The sequence below is a fragment of the Aulonocara sp. 'chitande type north' Nkhata Bay genome, linkage group LG12 (genome assembly GCF_057382095.1).
Source record: "Aulonocara sp. 'chitande type north' Nkhata Bay isolate Kocher_YH1m ecotype deep benthic linkage group LG12, A_spYH_male_GT1.1, whole genome shotgun sequence".
Taxonomy (NCBI): Eukaryota; Metazoa; Chordata; class Actinopteri; order Cichliformes; family Cichlidae; genus Aulonocara; species Aulonocara sp. 'chitande type north' Nkhata Bay.
In genome coordinates, this window is record NC_141355.1 from 38,242,280 (window position 1) to 38,261,548 (window position 19,269).

A 19,269-nucleotide genomic window follows, 5' to 3' on the forward strand; every position below is an offset into this window, starting at 1 on the left:
TCTTCTGAGGAGACATGAGGAGGATGGCAAAGAGCTTTTTAAGATTTCATACATGTGTTCATCTCTGAAAATCACACTTACCAAGAATGTGAGGGGAGGCCTCATGTTCTTGGATGATCACATGTCTAGCTCCAGGAGGAATGAGAAACATCTTAAGGTAACCTTTGCCAAGTTTGCAGCATCAGCAGCAGCAGAAGCAGGACGGGGGGGTTAGGAAAGATAAGACAGAAACGGTACATTAAGCAGATACAAGGATAATCTGTTCGGTTTGCTGAGGCTGACATCCCGCATGTTCCAGACATTTTGTTCACTTTGCTCTACAAGGATGTTTGAAGAAGTTAAAGAAGGAAGAAAATGCTTGGTTGGCTTTCCTCCTCAATGTAAAAAGGTTCTATTGAAACAGGCCCTGAAGGTTTACTCGTGTCTATTTGGTTATCAAATGAGAAAGTCTCTGAAAGGAAGCCCATCGTCCTTTATTTCTGCTCACACCGGCTCTGTGCAAACAGGATGTATATGAAGAGAGCCTTCGGCCGTGTTTCAATAAGGAAGGAGGTAAAAAGCTTTTCAAACTACAGACCAGCAAAGTTGTCTGTCAGGGATGTCTGCCTCCTACAAACCCACCGTGACTCACCAAGTACATTTCGAGAGTCCTCTGTTTCATTTACAAACACATTTCGAGCTCCTTTGGGCAAAGAAAAGGCGCCTCTCGTCTTCCCTTTGGAATGAAATAAATCATTAGTCAGTATCACATGTCCCCTCCTCTCGTTTTCACTGTCTAATAGCAACAACATCACCTACAGGGAGACGTATTTAATGAGCATAGGAGGAACCAGAGCAACTGTCGCTGGATGAGAAAGCAAGCTACGTTTGCCGGCAGGGCGGCATCCGCCACTCACAGGAGAAAACTGCAGCTGTAATTACTCGCTTTTAGATTTGACAGACAGGCCAAACACTCTGGGTGTCCTGGCACGCACACATCGGTGCGGCTGAGCTGACTATAAATGCAACTGTACGCTGAGGTGCAGCTAACACAGGGTTACAGCAGGTGGCGGAGAGGCATTTTTACATGGTCTGTATTCCAAGTTTTGGAAAAGACCGCTTGCTTCCAAGAGATCATCGTCTAATCAAACCCAATTTCTCAGCCACAAGACGCTCAACAGAAATTACAATCTGATAACAGAGCGTGTGCAGACTGATACACCGCACACACGCTGGTTATCTAAAATGACCCTTTGGAAGCGGATCATTAGACTGAACCAGGTTTGAAATGGCCAGCTGTATTCAGACTGCCTTCAAAGATCTGCAGCTTTGTTTAATGTGGCATTTTTTATCTGGGCTAGGACGCTAAAGTTAGTTTGTTAGGCTGTTAAATAATAAAATACCACTAATATCACGAAGCGTAACTTTTTGTAAAGAGTTTTATAGATGTATGTCGAGCCTGTGACATCTACAAAAGCTAAGTCAGCTCTATAAAGACACTTAGTAACAGGGAACAGAAGAAACAGCAGCTTATGTCGAGTCTCTGGATCTCTACAGTGTTAAGCATCCATCTGTACTACAAGCTGGGCAGGAAATACTAGCAAAGGAGGCGCGGAGGGATTCAGTAACACTGGATACTTGCATATAGTGTTTTCGGACACAGCGGTTTCTTTTTGGGCTCTCTTGCTTAACTGTTTCCCTGTTAAAAAAGGTGAGTGGTTAACTGGGAGAGAGAGATGTGAGGAAACAAAGACGAATGATCACAGTTACATTAAAGTTCATCCTTAAACGATTTGATGAAGCCATCACATCGAGACTCGCACTCGATGAAATATGATCCATGACTGATGGAGCCGAAAACAAGGGTGGATTTTGGTGGTTTGGTTAAATGGCTGTCGGTGAATTTACAAATGTATTCAAAAATGAAAGCACATTATTAACATGCAGAAGGACATGATTATTTCTCTTTTAATTCATAAGAGCCGGACTGTTCAGAGTGACGGCTGAAGCAGCGGCGTGTCACTCCGGCCCTGTAGAGCCTTTTATTGGCTGCAAGGAAAAATGACAAAGATACAGCAGAAGGTGGTCATAATTACACCATTACACCAATATAACACCATTAATGTAAATCTGCATCATATTCACGGTAGAAAATAAATGAATAAAATCCTGAAAAGTGCAATGCAAAATTAATTCTTTCAACCACACTTGAATTTTCTTTCTTTTATGGAAACCTCTCATCTTTATGCTGTTTTTTTGCAAATACAGTTTCTACCCATCTCCTCTTCTCTTTGCCGTTACGTAGATGACCTTTGTGCACTCATATAAACTTTGTAGCTGTGTCCAATGACTAAGCAAATAAAAAGCATCAACATCATAGTTTATATCAATATGTATCCAAATATTGATAAAGCCAGTGATTTTGATGACACTGAGTAAAAATAACAAGCACTGGCATCGATATATTTGATCCCAGACAAGTTCAGATTTCACTGCCACATCAAAATCTGCTTACATCAGAATTTGTTGTGTTTGTGGAAACACTTCATTACTGTCATTACTGCCAGCGTGAGGTGATTGTTATCTGGATAAAATCCCTTTCAAACACCCTGGTTTCTGTTTACATCCACCTCCTGCAAATAGAACAAATCAATTTTTGGCTGAGGAGGAGTATTTGCAGCATTTTTCAGCTGTATGGCTGCACAGCAGAGTCAGCTACCAGCTCTCGCACTATCCCGTATCGATTACTGACTACAGGAAATTATAAGTGGTCAGATTCCTCATTTGAGTCCGGCTGCATTTCAGTGGCTTACCACACAAGTCTGAAAAGTGGAACATCGAAAATGTTTCCTCGCTCTGCGACAGGCTCTTTATCCGTTTGCCACAAAGTGCTCTGCATGTTTTTGGGTTAACTGGGCTTCAGATATTAAATGTGTTTTTTAAACAATATTCTAAAAAGGGTAAATAGAGACACTAGAAACTAAAATGGGATAACCAAGTGTGGCATGCTGATAATGGGCTGTATCCGGTTGACTAATCAAGATCTATTTTAAAGCGTTTGCCACTTTGCTTATTAAATCAGTAGTTAAAGGAGTGCATGCTCTCATAACAGTTACAAGGCCAGAGAAGACTCAAGCTGAGACCTTTCAAAGCCCACATTTCATGCTGACAGTACGCTCTAGTATACAGCATTTACTGCTCACATTTAACCCACAGTGTATACACTTATGCAGACTGAGGTTATTTATGTTCAGTTATCATGAAAATAAAGTGAGGATTTCAGAAGGTGTCACATTACACAGGAAGTCAAGTGAAACAGTACTTTTCTCATCTTAGAAGCGAGCAGCTCAGATTGCTCTTGAACGACAGTCATGTACTGGGATTCCATGAAGTCATGTGACCTGCTGGGCAGAGGTAATGGCACAAAGCTTAGTGATGACTCACTTACAAATGGATTGCTGATTGTTTACATAAGAAGCTAGTAAAGCTAGCAGCTCACAATAATATAACCTTAGGTCATGTTAAGGTGACAACATCTCTCAAGAATCTCCCAAAAATCTTGAGCCTTCTTGTGCCGGTGGCGGCAGATGGCCCCGCCCCTCCCTGAGCCTGGTTCTGCTGCAGGTTTCTTCCTGTTAAAAGGGAGTTTTTCCTTCCCACTGTCGCCAAAGTTCTTGCTCATATGATTGTTGGGTTTTTCTGTATGTATTATTTACGGAGCCCCGCAGGGGACATGGGAGAAAAAAAAATTAAGACAGACTTTTGCAAGATCTCGCAAAAGTCCGTCTTAATTTTTGGAGGGTAATTATTGGAGGGTCTACCTTACGATCTAAAGCGCCTGTTGTTGTGATTTGGCGCTGTATGAATAAAACTGAATAGAATTGAATTCTTCTGCTTTAACAGATGTGAGAATAGCACCAACATGCAACATTTCAACATTTGAAGCTGATTTTAAACATGCTAAAGTGCACCAACTTATTTCTGTTTCTGTCTAAAAATTACAGTTTTTATAGATTTTTAAAGAAATTGTAGAAAAAAAGTAAACAGGGGGTTGTAATTGGGCTGAATGCCACATGCAGGATGAGGACAGGTGAGGAAAGTCTGACAGAACTAAAGCATGAACTAATGGGTTTCTGGTGTTGAATGTGACAATGCAGAAAACAGCAGCGTTATCAAACCCCGGTGCTATAATGGGGGGAAAGTCTCTACTCTGCTTGTGAGAAGACCATGAAAATACAGCAAAAATACTGAGATGTTAATGACCATCTGCATTCTATATTTGTCCCCAGCATGTTTGTGGAGACTTTAGTAAAGAATACACCAAATGAAGATTTGAGTTTATCATTTATAATTTAATGTTTAAAATAAAAGTGACTATCTGCATGAATGATCAGGCAGTTAAGAAAAACGCAGTTAAATAAATCATTCATGTGACGACAGTAAATAAAACACAACAACAAACGAACAATGATCCTGTTTAAGATGATGTGTGTTAGCTCCGAGCTCTTACCAGCTTTCTTCGGCGTGCGGGTGAAGGTTCCTTTGACGGTGCGGCAGTGAGAATTGTCTCCACCGCAAACCCCACATCTGTCCTCAACCTTGCTAGAGCCAATTTCTCTGTCACAGCCAACTTTCTGGAGACCAAGAAAACAACAACACAGATGAACCCCGACTGCTTTTTGGCCGAGGGCACGAAGCGTTACCATCACAGCGTGTCTGATGCTAAGCGGACCCGGCAAATGTCACGTAACAGATTCATTAGCTGTTGGTTTATCAGCGCCAACTGGACACGAGCTGATGTTAGCTGACTGCTGTTGGGGGTGGAAGACGAGTCAGGTCAGCATTTAAAATCATGACCTCACCTGGATGATTAGACACATCGAGGGAATTTCTTCCTATTCCTCGTTAGATTTTTATTCTTTGCTAAAAGGTGTCAAGTTTTGACCGTGAGCCAAAAAAAAACTTTGTCCATGGAGCTCATCATCATCTTCAAGATATTCAGTAATAAACAGAGGAAACTGTTTGCTTATAATTTGCCATGCTGCTCTCACAACTGTCAACTGAGCTGAAAACAGAGTGAAAAAGGCCCAAACGCCACTGAAAAATGCCTTCAAACAGAAAAACAGACTCTTCTTTAAATAACATCTCAGAACAAATTAGCAGTACTGGATATAAACATCATAATGAAGCCACCTTCTTCCTTCACAGCAGTGAGTACACACTGTGGATTCAATCACAGTGAACCCGATGCTGGTTTACTTCCATTAACTCTGTGTAATTAAATGAATTTGTGCAAAGCTTAAGTAGTCCAGCAGTCTGCAGCTGCTAACGTGGCTGACGAGCACACACAGCTCGTAGAAACGTAGTTTGATGTAGTTTGAATACACCCTTACCACACACTCTCCACGCACGCAGATGCTGTAGGCGTCCTTGTAAGAACATCGTGTCCCATCATGCACCAGCACCTTCATGTACGCCACATCTTCTGTCTCCTTGGACTGGCAATACAAGTGGCATCTCCTGTTTGCTGCAAGACGATGAATTCTTAGATTAGCATAACAAACTGAAGCCAAGTGGTTTTGAAACTATCTAAAAGTTCCTTAGACAGAGAAAAAAAAACACCCATCAATCTATTGTGGGTTGTTTTTTTTTTGAGTGGTCAAAGGATGCTCAGGGTGCGTCGAGCTGCCTGCTTCCCGTGAAGTCTGGGATAGGCTCTAGCCCTGCTAAACGGTTAAGAAAAGTCAGTGGAGTTGGGAAAAGCTTGGATCGCTGAATTTTGATAACGCTAATAGACTGCATGAGCCAAAAAATGCTGGTGTGGTAACAAAATTGCAAAATATGCATATTCTACGTGTATTTCTGATTTTCCTGCTTTGCAAACTGTTACCAGTTTATTATTTATTGTTTGTGTTGCAGTGATTACAATGACCGCCTTGAATTTTAGGACATATTAACACTCATCAACACCCCGTCTACCTCATTACAATCTCATTATAATCAATAATAAAAAGTCTAAATATCAGGTAAAGTTACATTTACAACCTCACTGTTACATTTTAACCAGATTTCACAGATTCAGGCCTCTGTGCTCAACGACTTCATTAAACAAAATGAACATTTTCTAAACTGGACTGTAAAGTAGTGTGTGAATAATACCTGTATTAATATGCATGCAGACATGAGGAATCTGATACCGCTGAGTTATGTCTTAAAAGCATCGTATTAGCAGTCGTTCGTATGTGTTCATGTTTTCTTTCCTTCTCTGCATTTTGGGGCTTTTAGCTGTGCTCAGCTGCTTTTTTATGAAGATGACTGATTCTGGCACATTTACATGATGAGCAGTCTCTTTATGAGAAAAATAACAAAAAGGAAAACAAAACAACCTGAAGGCTCCGAAAAAACTGGATTGTATGTAAAAAATGACAGAAAACCTCTGAATGCTTCTGTCCTTTCATTTAGTCAAAGGCAGGCTGGTTATCTGCAGTGTGGTGATTAGTTCTCGTCTCAAATGCAAAACTATTGCACTTCCAAAAAAAAGAATATACATCTGCAAAAATATGTTGCAACTGATCTTTTTTTAAACTATTAATTCATATTTTAAAAATCTGTCAATATTGTTTTTTTTCATTCTGTTCTTTTTAAAAATGTGTTTTTAAAATGAACAAAAACCACCAGAAAAACCCGTTCAGACAAAATCTGAACATAAATAACAAGAACATGCATGAAAACATCAGCACCCAACAGTCAAATCGCACCGCAGACATCATAAAAAGCTCTCTGCCTTCCACTGAAGGCCGTGATCAGATTTTAATTTCTCACCTTCCTGCAGTTTCTCAGTGTGCTTCCTACTTATTTTCTACATGACTGACTTTCCAAACCCCTGCCCAGAGTTTTGTAATTGCACAGATGATCCATTACTTTTGCAAAGAGGGAAAGCTTGAAGGTTGAACGGGTTTAAATTGTTCATCCCAGCAGAGGGATGGAAGACTACACAAGGACGGGAAAAAGCAGAACGGAGAGAATACAAAAGAAAAATATGACAGAGGACACAACACAAACATTGCCTTTGCACAAAGGAGTGTGGCCAGCGTGGTGACGGGCTGGCTGCGTTCCTGTCTTCGCTATATGTTTTTTTCAGCTGTGTCTGAGTTCAGATCTCCTGCCCTCGTCTGCTTTCCTTGTTCTTTTTGGGGCATAAAAGAAGCAGCAAAGCAGCCTCAGGCCTGAGCAAAACAATCTGTTGACATTTTTCTGGCTTACCATCAGGATGCTCGTAGGGCAGCCAGTGGTGTTTGGCATTTTGGAATTCAAAGTGGGAGTTGCGGAGCTGGCACTGCTGAGCTCTGAAATCTTCAAAGTGCCTGGGACAGTCATCTGCGTTGCACAACTGGTACTCGTAGTTTACTCCTGGGCAGTCCTGGCCGCCGTTCGATGGGCTGGGCAACGAAATGGATGAACATCAGAGGCGCCGATCAGACAGTGAAGACTTCTTATAAACTTTGAAAAGTGGAAACAAATCCTCCTCCACGGCTTTTGTTGTGTAAAATCCACCCGCACATTTGGCTAAAAATGATTCTCAGCTGTTACGGCTGGTTTGCAGGTGGAGCGTCATTTCAGGGCAGTAATACTATTTACATTACAGTTATTCATTTAATGGGAGTTGATTATTTAAATCAAGCCTCCTGAGTTTTGTTGAAATGACAAATACTTGCCTTTGAAAAGGATTTAAGAAGGAGAAGCCGTACGAATAACACGGATGATTTTACACAAAAGGTTTTCCAAACTTGAAGTTCTACACAGCAATATGAGGCTGAACATAGAGTCTGGTAACTGATCGCTTAGTGTTAAACTTTATATAAAGTCATTTTCACAATGCTTTGACTTCCTTTGACTAAAACCTACGAAGAGACAGGAGAACGCTGCTGTAAGCTGCTTTCATATCTGTCAGCCCTGAAAAACAGCATATATATATAAATTAATGAGCTTTACACCAGCTAGCAGGCAGATTTTTGGTTGCCTCAGGACTAAACCAGTGCATCCCTGTTTCCTGTCCTTATACAGACTTTCATTTACCGCTGAGACGGCCAAAAAGAGAACAGGTGACTTTCTCCAGAGGAGCATTCCTTTGGGTTTAGGAAGCTACTTAAAGACTCACATGACTCACAAATACTGGAGGTCTGTCACAAAAGTTATCAGTGTTAGTTTGTGTCATTGGAAAGTGATCATTAAGACAGTACGAAGCACAATATTCCACGGTCAAGTAAAACCGTCTCTTTTAATCCATTATTATTCAACTATGATAATCATTCATCATATTTGAACAATGACACTTTTCTGTGGATAATTTCCTCTGTGTACCCCACCACAGTGGATTCTAAATCAAAGAATCAGGATATAACTGAAATGAAGACTTTACCTTTAATTCAGGCGTTTAATAAAAAGTAATTAAGTGTCTACAGCGGTGATTTAAATGGGAAGATTATGAAAGTTCAATTGTATTTATATAGCACCAAATCACACCAGCAGTCACCTCAAGGTGCTTGATATGTAAGGTAAAGAACCTACAGTAGTGTAGAGGAAACCCTCCCCCCTTGAGTAAGTACTTGGTGACAGTGGGAAGGAAAAACTCCTTTTTAACAGGAAGAAACCTCCAGCAGAAGGTGGCTCAGGGAGGAGGCAGCCAGGACAAAAGTCACGTCATTGTTCAAATACTTTACTATTTCTATTATTCTTGATGCCGCCCTGAATCTAATCAATGCTTGTCCACTTACGCAGGGTTGGCGCACTGACGGGTCCGTAATCGAACTCCAGTTCCACAGGAGCGTGAGCAGGAACCATATTTGCTCCAGGAGCCCCAGGCACCATCTTGCTTGACCTGATTAGGGTTTTTCCACATGCAGTGACCTTTGTAGCACCACTACATGAGATGAGAAGGCAAAGAGAGACGGGGAGAGTAAGCCAGCAGAGAAGGTCTCCTGTCTAAATGTTAAACTTTTTAGCCAGAAGGATGTGGGCAGGAATGTCAAGATTTCCGTGGTTACCACAGTTGCTCGTCCTGTGAAGTGATGACGTCATCAGAGATATTTTAAATGTTGAAGTAATCCTCCTAATGCTACTGGATTACCTTGCACACTGAAAAATAGTGCGTGATAATGTGGAGTCCAGCTAGAAGCTGCGACAACAACATCTGAGCACTGCACGAACCATCTCCACCATCCACCGGCTTTTTTCCTGGTGGTGCCCTTATAGTGTTGGTCATGATTTATTGTATGTAGGTCTAATAGACAAACTCACTTTTCCAGGTGCACACTCGGTCCCATCAAGAGGTGGCCCTTTCTTGGTTTTACAGAAGTAGGGGTTGTCTGGGTGGCTGCACCACAGCTGTTTACACGGGTCAAATGTGCGAAACTGGAACACAGACAGCAAAAAACGTTAAGGCAACTGAAAACATGGCACACTATAGGTAAAAATATAGCTGCAGGATAACTCAGCTGCTCATTGTGTTGCCTAACTGAGTGAGCAGAATATGGTCACTTAAAAATAGCAAAGGAATGAGTATCTGTCAGACTTTCTTTTCATATAAGACAAGAATTTGTGTTATATCCAATATCCAAGAGTCCTTGATAAACTAAGGTGCAAAAGAAATGAACATAATCACCCACAGCACAAAAGTAACGATGAAAGTTGTCTGATAAAAGAGGGAGACACTCTAAAACTGTATGTAGGTATTTGTCGTTCTCACTTCTCTTTATCTACCAGAGAGGGCTGAGTGGGCTTCTTTGATAACGGCTTTTTATTAAGTTCCTCGTCACGTAAGGTGGTCGAACATTTCTGAGGGATCTAAGCAGACAATCAGATTAATTCGAGATAACTTAAAAAGCGACAGTTAAGCTGCCCAAAACATCTCAATGACAAGAGACTGTGCGACAGTTCAAGAGCAGACGTCACTGGTACATCTGTGAGTGTCTGACAGTCAAACAGCTTCCTTCACGTCTGCAGATAAATGTGTGACGCAAGAAGCTTTTGGTTGTTTTTGGCTGTTGATCTCCAGACAATACACAGTTTATAATGTGTGCTACGTGCTAACAGGTATCTCCCAAATATTAACACGCTCGTTATTTTTCACCATGTTTGTGTCATCATCTGTTGCTTCTAAAAGAAACTGGTTTCCACTGTCTTGCCCTCATCCAAAGCAGTTACTGGTACGACATTAATGTCTGTGTGAAGCCATCTTCTTATTAAGTTCACCTGGATTGGGAACTAGTTCCCCCGTCCGCCTCGTTAGCAGTACTTGAGAGCACCGCTGATAAAACTGGGACATCTGCAGAGGTTAATAAGCCTTTCTGAACATGTCTGCTGCGGCCACATCTCTGTTGCCGGTGCTTTGTTTGCAGCAGCATAAACACAATTACCTGGAGGGACAGCCTGTTCCCTTTGTGAGTAGTTTAACGAGTCTCAGAAAACCATCTCTGAATTATCTGATTTTCTGTTTTTAATCATCTGCATTCAAGAACAACGACCGGGCAGGTAAATGGAAGCCAGATATTCTCTGCAGTCGTGACCTGATGCAGAGGAGCATTTCTATGAAACAGCAGAATTAGTGGGCAAACAGTTTAACCTGGACAGAGATGGATTTTTAAACAAAACCGAGGCAATAATTTAGCTTTTTCTTGCAACCTTATGTAACATTATCAGCCTCCAACTGAACTGCCTTTCCCTCCTTTATGAGGCAATCATCAGGAGACAGAAAAACATCATATATTCTTTGAAAGCGCTCGGGTATTATTCTGCACAAAGGAGCAAAAATAACACCTCCATGTTGCCATCTCGCTCTTATTCCTTCTTCCATTCCACATCAGGATGACATTTTGACAGTACATTGACTTCTTCAGGCCTGATTCCTTTTGGTTTTGTTAGTAAGGTCGCTCATCACATGTCTTTTGTTCCTGGTCAGAGTAAGGAAGACACACAAGAAGTTGTGTCTTTTATTTTAAAGTTCATTTGGGATTCTATTATTCTAACATCTAACAGCTTCACTAACTTTCTGTCCAATTCTTTGTGGAAGTTAAATTACAGCAACGGTGAGCGCGACAGCCATAAACTGCGGGACTGTTTTTGGTCTGACAGGTCGATAATCAGCTGTCTCTAAAGGACTGTGTTGTTGTCTGTTACACATTTATCTGTCTGCACTGCGAGCACAGGCCCTGCGTGGGGTTTTAATAAAGAGTAAGACATCTATAAATCAAACTCTCAGGCTAAAGCAAACTCAGGGTAACTCTACCACTTCATGTTTTTCTTTTACAGCTTTCCTGATGCTTTTGTTTGATGGAAAAAAGCTAAAACTAAAAAGGAGAAGCATCAAAAGCATAGAAAACATGGTGTATACATGTATATGGGGCGCATGTAGTATTACCTTGATAAATCTTTTTTTTTTTAATCTCCATATTGTTCAGCCCTTCTTTGTAAAAATTATTGTTTTTGAGACCCAACAGAGCAGCCTGCCTTCGCTGGCCGAACCTCTCTGATGTTCGGTTAAAAAGGCAAAACTGGGGCAAAATGCAGGCAAATCCTGTGACCCAGAAATGTGGGTGTAAAGCTAACGTGGCCTTAATAGATGTAGATAAGCATGCAGGAATTAAACCGGCCACTTGATCTAAACAGTACTTCAGAATGGCCCAGTAAGCAGTAACAGCTGTAATCTGCTCAGCTGGGCAATGACACGCCTAATTTGTGATTTGCTCATTTGCGATGCTAAAACAATCATCTGTGCTAGCATCCAGCTTTTGTGGAAGAGTTAACATCATAGCAAACAAACCTGAACCAACGGAGGTTTTAAAGAGGCTGATCAACAGAGCGTGTCTTGAATCTCTTCACTTCTGGATTTCTTCTGCTTTTTTAACAGCTGCAGGCTGTAAACATCTCGTAGGTAACAGCGTAGACTTTTGTTAGGTTGAACTTGAGTCTTTGCTGTCATTGCACAGTCGTACTTAAATTAGACAATTGTCCTACGTCAGCACTAAAACACAACACAGGAAACTTTAAAGTGGAAAAAGTTTACTTCTCAGTGTAGATGAAGCAGAAATGTTTGCTTGATCTTACACCAAGCTGACACTGGAAATAATTCTGGAACATGAGGTGCAAAAAAAAGTTACTACTTGGCTCACAGTGTTTTATTATTGGATAATACTAGAGCAGCTTTGCATGATCTGTAGTTTAAAATGATCTTTATCCCACACTGGGCCTTGCTTCATCCTCTGTCTGAAAACGAGCCTTTCTTTAAAGTCCTCTGATTGGCTGCCCCTCATAAACAACAGGGCAACAGTAACTGGGTGAAAGTGACGCGCTCACAGAAGCTGAAGCTGCCTCCTGATGAAATATCATATTTAATTAGCAGTACAACAGGACTGGTACAACACTCCTGAGATGACCATCGCTTCTCTATGACGTCACAGAGATCCAACAGAAGAAAAAAAGCATTTAGAGCAATCAGTCCTTTTGTCTCATGGTGGCTATTTGCACATATGCTGAGCTCACTGTTTGAAACTATTTTTAATATGAGTGTGCATCATTTGAACTGCAAGTATATGACAAAATATGGAAAAGGTGCCTTTGAAGAAAACCATTATTTCTTTTATTTATTTCTTACGTCTTTATTATTTAAGTGTTTTAAATACATTTTTAGCTGTTTTTCATCATTTAGATGAGCATTAGATTAGATTAGCATGACTACAAAGGAAGCAGTCTCGGTATATGAGCAACCTGCTCTCGGTGGGCACATCCCTGCTGTCTGTAAAACCGCGAGCACTGTAATAAATTAAACCTCCATGATGTAAATGTCGGTTTAGATTAATTTCATCTAAGCACTTTAACAGGCCTTTTATTAGATTTGAAGCAGAGCACAGACATTAATGGCAAACCTGAATCAAGCAGTTTACATTTTGTACTTAGAGCAAACAGGAAGTTACACTCAGTAAGTTCAGTATTTAAACACTTAGCTGTGGCCGTGGTCTCACATCTACAGGGAATCTTTTGCTCTACAGTCACCAAATGCTGCATTAGGTGCACATCTAGTCACAAACCATGTCTATCTGCCATCTGATGCTGGAGAGGAAATGTTCAGTTTGCTGATCAGAGATCTCGGCATGTATTCTAGACACACACACACACACACACGCACACACGCACACACACACGCACACACACACACACACACACACACACAGAGCTCGGGCTGGAAACTCGAAATAATGAGATGAAAACTGCTGAAGTGCTCTGTAGCGCTGCGTGTAGCTGCAGACTTTCATAAACAGCAGAAGTGATCATCTGATAATTTTTTTAATAAGATGATGAAGAGGAAGGAAATTTTAAAACGGCATACAGCGTCTCCTCTTAGCAGTGTATCATCTCGTGAAATGAACAAATAATTACAAAGCAGAAAATAAGAACCAAAAATTGATCTTTGTAGAGAACAAAGGGCATCGAAAACTGTCAGCTACAACCTATTAAACCTCAGACAGAGCAGCCGGGCCTCCTTTTTAAGCTGAAATCAAACAATGCAGCCTTCAGCGATAATAGGACTGCATCACAGGGACTCTGTTGACTTTCGAAATGCTTTCAAAGAAATGCCAACCTCAGTGTAAAGTCAGGACCCCAGACATCGATCGACGATCGTAGCCAGACGCCCAATCCTCAGACTCTCATTCTGTTCCTACAGCTCCCAAAATAATAAGTCGTCTTCTGCAAGTTTAAAGCTTTTTTGAGTACAGCGTGACACTTTCTGCGACACATGATCAACATCATTACGTCTGCCTCTCATCAGGCTGCTGCATTTCTGACTTTTTAAAACTCACTTTTGTTGTAAGTAAAAAAATAAATAAAACAAAATCTTGCAAACACTCAAAGCTTAAGATTCAACAGCTCATACTGAGCATATCTGCATTTTTATTAGCGCGGTATTCACAAAATTAACAACTGGAAAAGCTCATTTTTATCTGTTATTTGAGCATCTCTGACCTGCTGGAAACAGATGACAGTAAACAGGGACAACGGTGATCACCCTGCCATCTGCAGAGGTCTGGGGAATCACAGGTGTGATTGAGGTTAAACGAGCAGGCTTCTGTTTGAAGCGCTCGATAACCTGCAGACGGTTTCTGATCGTCTGAGATTTCAAAGTCAGTTTCCTCTGGAGGCTGTGATCAGCACAGCTTTCTGCAGAAACCTCACTGAAAGTCCCTGCTCGCTCATCCCAAGAGTCTAAAGAAATAACTTCTTCAACAGACCACAGAATATATTTTAGCTGGTTTCTGCTATCGATTACATATTTTTTTATCTTTTACTCACGGAAGTGCAGATCTTGTAGCCGACCCCGAAGTCAAATCGACACTGCTCATCCATCGAGTAGTTGATGCCAGGAAGTTCAGGAATCTCCGGCCAGTCATGTTTGAAGGGGTCATCCAGGAGACAATCATACGTGCTGTGAGGACATGAAGGTTCATGTTTTCACTCTGAACAAGCCAAACAAAGTTCACAGGGCCAAAAAGGTTTATTGACACAAACTAGAGATCTTTATTTGAAAGGGCATCTGTACCTGGAAAGCCTGAGGCCACACCCTCTCCTAGATGTGGCCACAAGCCGTCGCATAATTTTTACTTATTTGCTGTCACGAATTAATTCACTCTAAGTGAACCTAAACCACCCAGCAGAGCAAAGGCATCAAACCCCCTCACTGCAGCTTTTCCCTGCAATCATCAGCCCTCTGCAGATAAAACCATCAGTCCAACAAATGATCCATATAACTCAAGTCTCTGTTACGTTGATGTTTTAGCATAACCGGAAGCGTTGTTTTCATTTGTTAATTAGTTTCATAGTTTTGACTTCATTCTGTTTGTTCACTGTGGGAGTTACTGCTTAATGGGTGATTGAATTTAAAGGCCCTGCAGCAACTCAAACTGTTGCATGAACACTAGTTAAACCTGCTCAATATAACAAGAGAAACGACTTGTTGCTCTGCTGTTTGCAGATGCTATAAATGCTGTTATACGCTGCGTGTGGTTTGTTATTAACACATTAGAGTAAAGTTAAAGAAAGGACTTTAACAGAAACTTTCAGTTTCATTAAAGAATAATTATATTTTGACCTTGGGAATCTATTATCAACTGAGACATTTAATCCCTCCATCGACGTCAGTGCAAAATCTAATTATTAAGCAAATGATTAAGAAACGAACCCAAAGGAAAGCTAAAAGGCTAAATACGCCCCTCTGATATTTCTTAACTTTTGACCATTCTGATTTTACCTGAATGCGGCACAAAGCTATCAGAGAAATCCAGAAACTGCTTGTTTTCCCACTGAGATTTATGCACATACTTCCTAATTTAACGACAGAGCCAGGTGGTGAGAAGCGGCTCAGCTGCAGTAAACCCCAGCCTGGCTGTTTGTTTTTTCACGGGGCACAGCTAAACCCGGCGCAGAGACAGAGCAGGCATATGTGCCTTTTGAAAATGTGGAATGATTTTTAAACTTCTCATTAAATTTCTTCTCAGCAGCTGCCTCACAAAGTCTTCATATCGAGATAACGCAGAAACTTTTTCCTGCTATACATTGATTTTTGTCAACAAAGGCACCTTTCATAATAAAAGCCAGAAAAAAAATCGCTGTACTGTTTGGTGATTGATTGCTCGCTGCCTCTGTCATCCTCTTTGAGGCTCTGTCAATAATTTTCTGCTTTGCCTGTCAGTTACAGAGAGAAGAAGAAAAATCCATGTCTATGAACTGAACACAGGCCAACAACGCTGGTGTCAAAGCTCAGACGTCCTCGGGTTAACACGTTATACGGTTATTAGCAGGACACCAGACGACACACACGAAGCATAAAGAAGACAATTTATTCTGGTGGGCGGAGCCAGACATTTTCATCATGTTGGCACTTGGCTGTAAATAATAAGATATTTTAAATATAAAGTGTCTCAACAGATTGGGGTGCTTTAGGGGAAATTCTGGGGTCTCCTCTCTGTCACACTGCATGAATTAGGTTAATTATTCTGTTATTACCTTCAGCCTGCCTGTTCTGACTCTAAAACAGGATTTGTTGTGCTTGCTCACAGATCGTTGGCTTCCTCTTCATATATTTCTTGCTGGTTTTCTATCTTATGATAAAACATACACTGACGTTACTGTTGTTGTGAGTGTAGACAACACTAAATAAGATGAATGCATGCTGAGGACAAACAGAGTATGAAATATGGGGCAGATAGAGCAACCATGTAGCTCTTTATAGTTTGGCTACTGAGCTGTAAAATGCAATTTGCTCACTGGGCTGTGATTGATTTGACGTTTCTGACACTGCACCGCCAACAAACAGCCTGCTTGTCTCCTTTATACGTTTCCAAGAGTCAAAATTATGGAGGAACATTAAGATGTGCCAAACTCATCCTCCTAATTTTGGTGGCGTTCCCATCCATCCGTCTGTGCTGCAGGACATCACAACTGCGTCTGACCCCACTGCTCCAGCATCCGACTGTCGGGTCTTACTGTGAATTTATTTACTCATCCACCCCAAAATCTCTGAGCAAATGTATGTAGCTGAGGAGGTTGTTGTTTAATAAAGCTTTTAATAAAACATTTCCCAATTTTAACTTAACTCTTATATTTTGTGATTTATTCTTTTTTTTTTTTTTTTTAACGCATCCCAGGTGGAGCTCTGGAGTCGTGATTGTCAGCACCCATGCGGAGTACTGTGCAGGTTTATGAACTCACTGGATGTATCGCTTCAGCTCCTGCCCGCTGCACATTGACCAGTGGTATCGATGGAAGGCCGCCTGCACCAGTGGGGCCATCACGCTTCCCATCGCCGTTTCGTCCCCACAGCGGTTGCCTTGGCCATCGTGCTCCATGCCCAACCTGCTCTCACAGGCAGAGACAAACCATAAATTACAAAACAGCAGAACAGCAATACAAGATAAACCTCGACGACAAGGATTTCATTATTTTTTACAACTTCAATTCATAAAACATGTGGAAAGGTCAGAGCTAGGGCTGCCACAATTAGTCGACTAGTCACGATTAGTCGACTATCAAAATCGTCAACGACTGATTTAATAGTCAACGCGTCGTTTGAAGCTTTGTAAGATCCCAAAAGACGCAGGAATAAGTAGCAGGATTTAAGAGTGTAATAACGGACTGAAACAGAAGATGGCAGCACTGCATGTACAAGGATGCCAGCTGCCGTTAAACCCCGAAGAAGAAGAAGCAGCTGTGTCCCAGAATTCATAGCGCAGTTTCCAACAATGGCGGCAGCTAGCTAGTTTTAATATTACTCTTAGTATTCTTTCTGGGTCACAAAATAAACGTTTAACATATGTTCAGGCCAGAATGTAGCTGTGTAAACCTCAAATATCGGCTCAGTTTATCAGGACACCACATATTTTCAAAAGCGCTCCGACGTTTTCGGAGACGTCTGTTACCCACTAGCTCGTTAGCTAGCCGGGGGCTAGGCTCACTAGTGCCCCGAGACCCACCGCTGTCTTTCGCTACTCAGGTTAAACATGATATATGAGTCACTTAGATAACTTCAAAATGTTATTGTTTGGCTTTTTTCAGTATTTTATTTGTTCCTGAGTAAATCTGTTATAGTTATAGTTTTTACACAGCTGAATAAACGTCAAGCAGACAGCTGATTATCAGAAGTGTGAGATGCTCAGAATATACTCCATTGTCCTGTTATATTTTAGATAGCAAGGAGTTTATTAAACTTCACCGAGACAATCTGCAAACTTCATTAAAATTTAATAAACTATCATCTTGTCTTTATTTTTAGTTAGCACAGACCTTAAACACTTCAAGCTGTAAGCTAATGATAGTTATATAAGAGCAGATGCTGCTGGTGCAATAAGCTGTCGTTTTACGTCCAATGGACGATGATCTGATTAGTCGACTAATCGCAAAAATAATCTGTGACTAGTCGACTATCAAAATAATCGTTTGTGGCAGCCCTAGTCAGAGCTATAAAATAACCTTTAACAGCAAACCAAACAAAGATTCACACGGCTTTTGCGAATTGTACTTTAAATCTGCTGAAACTGAGGCATCTTACAGACGCATTTACATTCACAGCAATGCTGCAGTGTCAACGTCTTTATTATCATCTCCACCGTCTCACATGACTTTAAAATATCCTATTAACGATGATTCTTTCAAACGTAGTCATGCTTTTAGCTTTTTACTTTTATCTGACATAGCAGGAGTGTTAGTACTTTAATCCAGTCAAGTTCAAACGTTCCAAATCAGACAGACCTGCTTCTTCAGTGTTCACAGTAACGCCCACCATAACTGATGAGATATGTTTTTGTAAGTATGAATGCTTTAAAAAAAAAAAAAAATCACATGATCACATGCCATTGCTTATTTTTACACGTGTAGTTTTGCATAGAGCACAGAGCCTGGTGTCTTTAACGGGTTTCAGCTGATTGTATGTTACATGTGACTTCCTTTGGTCATGGCTCCAGAATGATGGTCCCAGCTCACACAGTGAGAGAGGATCAGCTGATTCGGTCTTTTCAAAGATGGAAACAAACTGACAGTGTCACACTGTCAGAATTCTGTGATGATCATCTGGAAATGTCAGCACCACCATGACCTCCACCTAACCACCCAACACAAACGCTAGAAACAGCATACTCCATAAATAATATGTACAAAGCAAATAATGCTTGGTGCTAATGAACCTGCTGAATCCTGTGTCCTTACTGTTTAGATGAGTCTGTTACATTCATCCCGTGACCGCAGATAACTTTACCGAGTGATGGCGTGGCCTGCTGCTTTAGTTTCTCCCTTTAATCAGAGGAGACAGGACTCCCACTGGTGATGTTCAGTCTTGTACTTCAGTGCAGTCTTTTTGTGAAAGTATTTTTCTTTGAGCTCTTTTTTGGAGCAGGGGTTTGTTGGATTAGTTTTTTTTGCACATGGATTTTGGCAGCTGTCCCGTATTAGATCCATGAATGGAAATCAGTATGTGTTACACTTGGAGATCGTGGAAATTCTTTTTAAGAGAGAATAGAAATAAACCCAGGTACCGTGTGAGCATCCTAACATACACATGATAGGTTCATTTACAGCTGAAGGAAATGTTCATTTTATGACTTCTAGCTAAAGTGAAACATCCATCATCAGACAGTGATGGTCTGCTTTGCCTTCACACAGCTGACTGCAGCCACACTGAAAACCACATTTCCTGCTGTTTGGTTTGCGTCAGACTCCGAGTGAAAAGCTTTCACACCGTCTCAGACAAAT

General features: G+C 41.1%; 1 protein-coding gene across 2 annotated transcripts in view; it reads right to left on the reverse strand.

The window, feature by feature from the left end:
• Positions 1-19,269, reverse strand: part of adamts3 (ADAM metallopeptidase with thrombospondin type 1 motif, 3) — a 139,482-nt gene that overhangs the window by 33,704 nt on the left and 86,509 nt on the right. The window contains exons 9-16 of one of the 2 annotated variants that reach the window (XM_086315524.1): positions 16,738-16,881; positions 14,323-14,455; positions 9,277-9,390; positions 8,754-8,899; positions 7,243-7,418; positions 5,373-5,506; positions 4,490-4,613; positions 82-162 (exon numbers count right to left, since the gene is read on the reverse strand). In XM_086315524.1, the coding sequence (XP_086171650.1) occupies positions 82-162; positions 4,490-4,613; positions 5,373-5,506; positions 7,243-7,418; positions 8,754-8,899; positions 9,277-9,390; positions 14,323-14,455; positions 16,738-16,881 (1,052 nt within the window). Of the gene's footprint in view, positions 1-81; positions 163-631; positions 716-4,489; positions 4,614-5,372; positions 5,507-7,242; positions 7,419-8,753; positions 8,900-9,276; positions 9,391-14,322; positions 14,456-16,737; positions 16,882-19,269 lie in introns of both variants that reach the window. The other variant, XM_086315522.1, reaches the window with a different exon arrangement.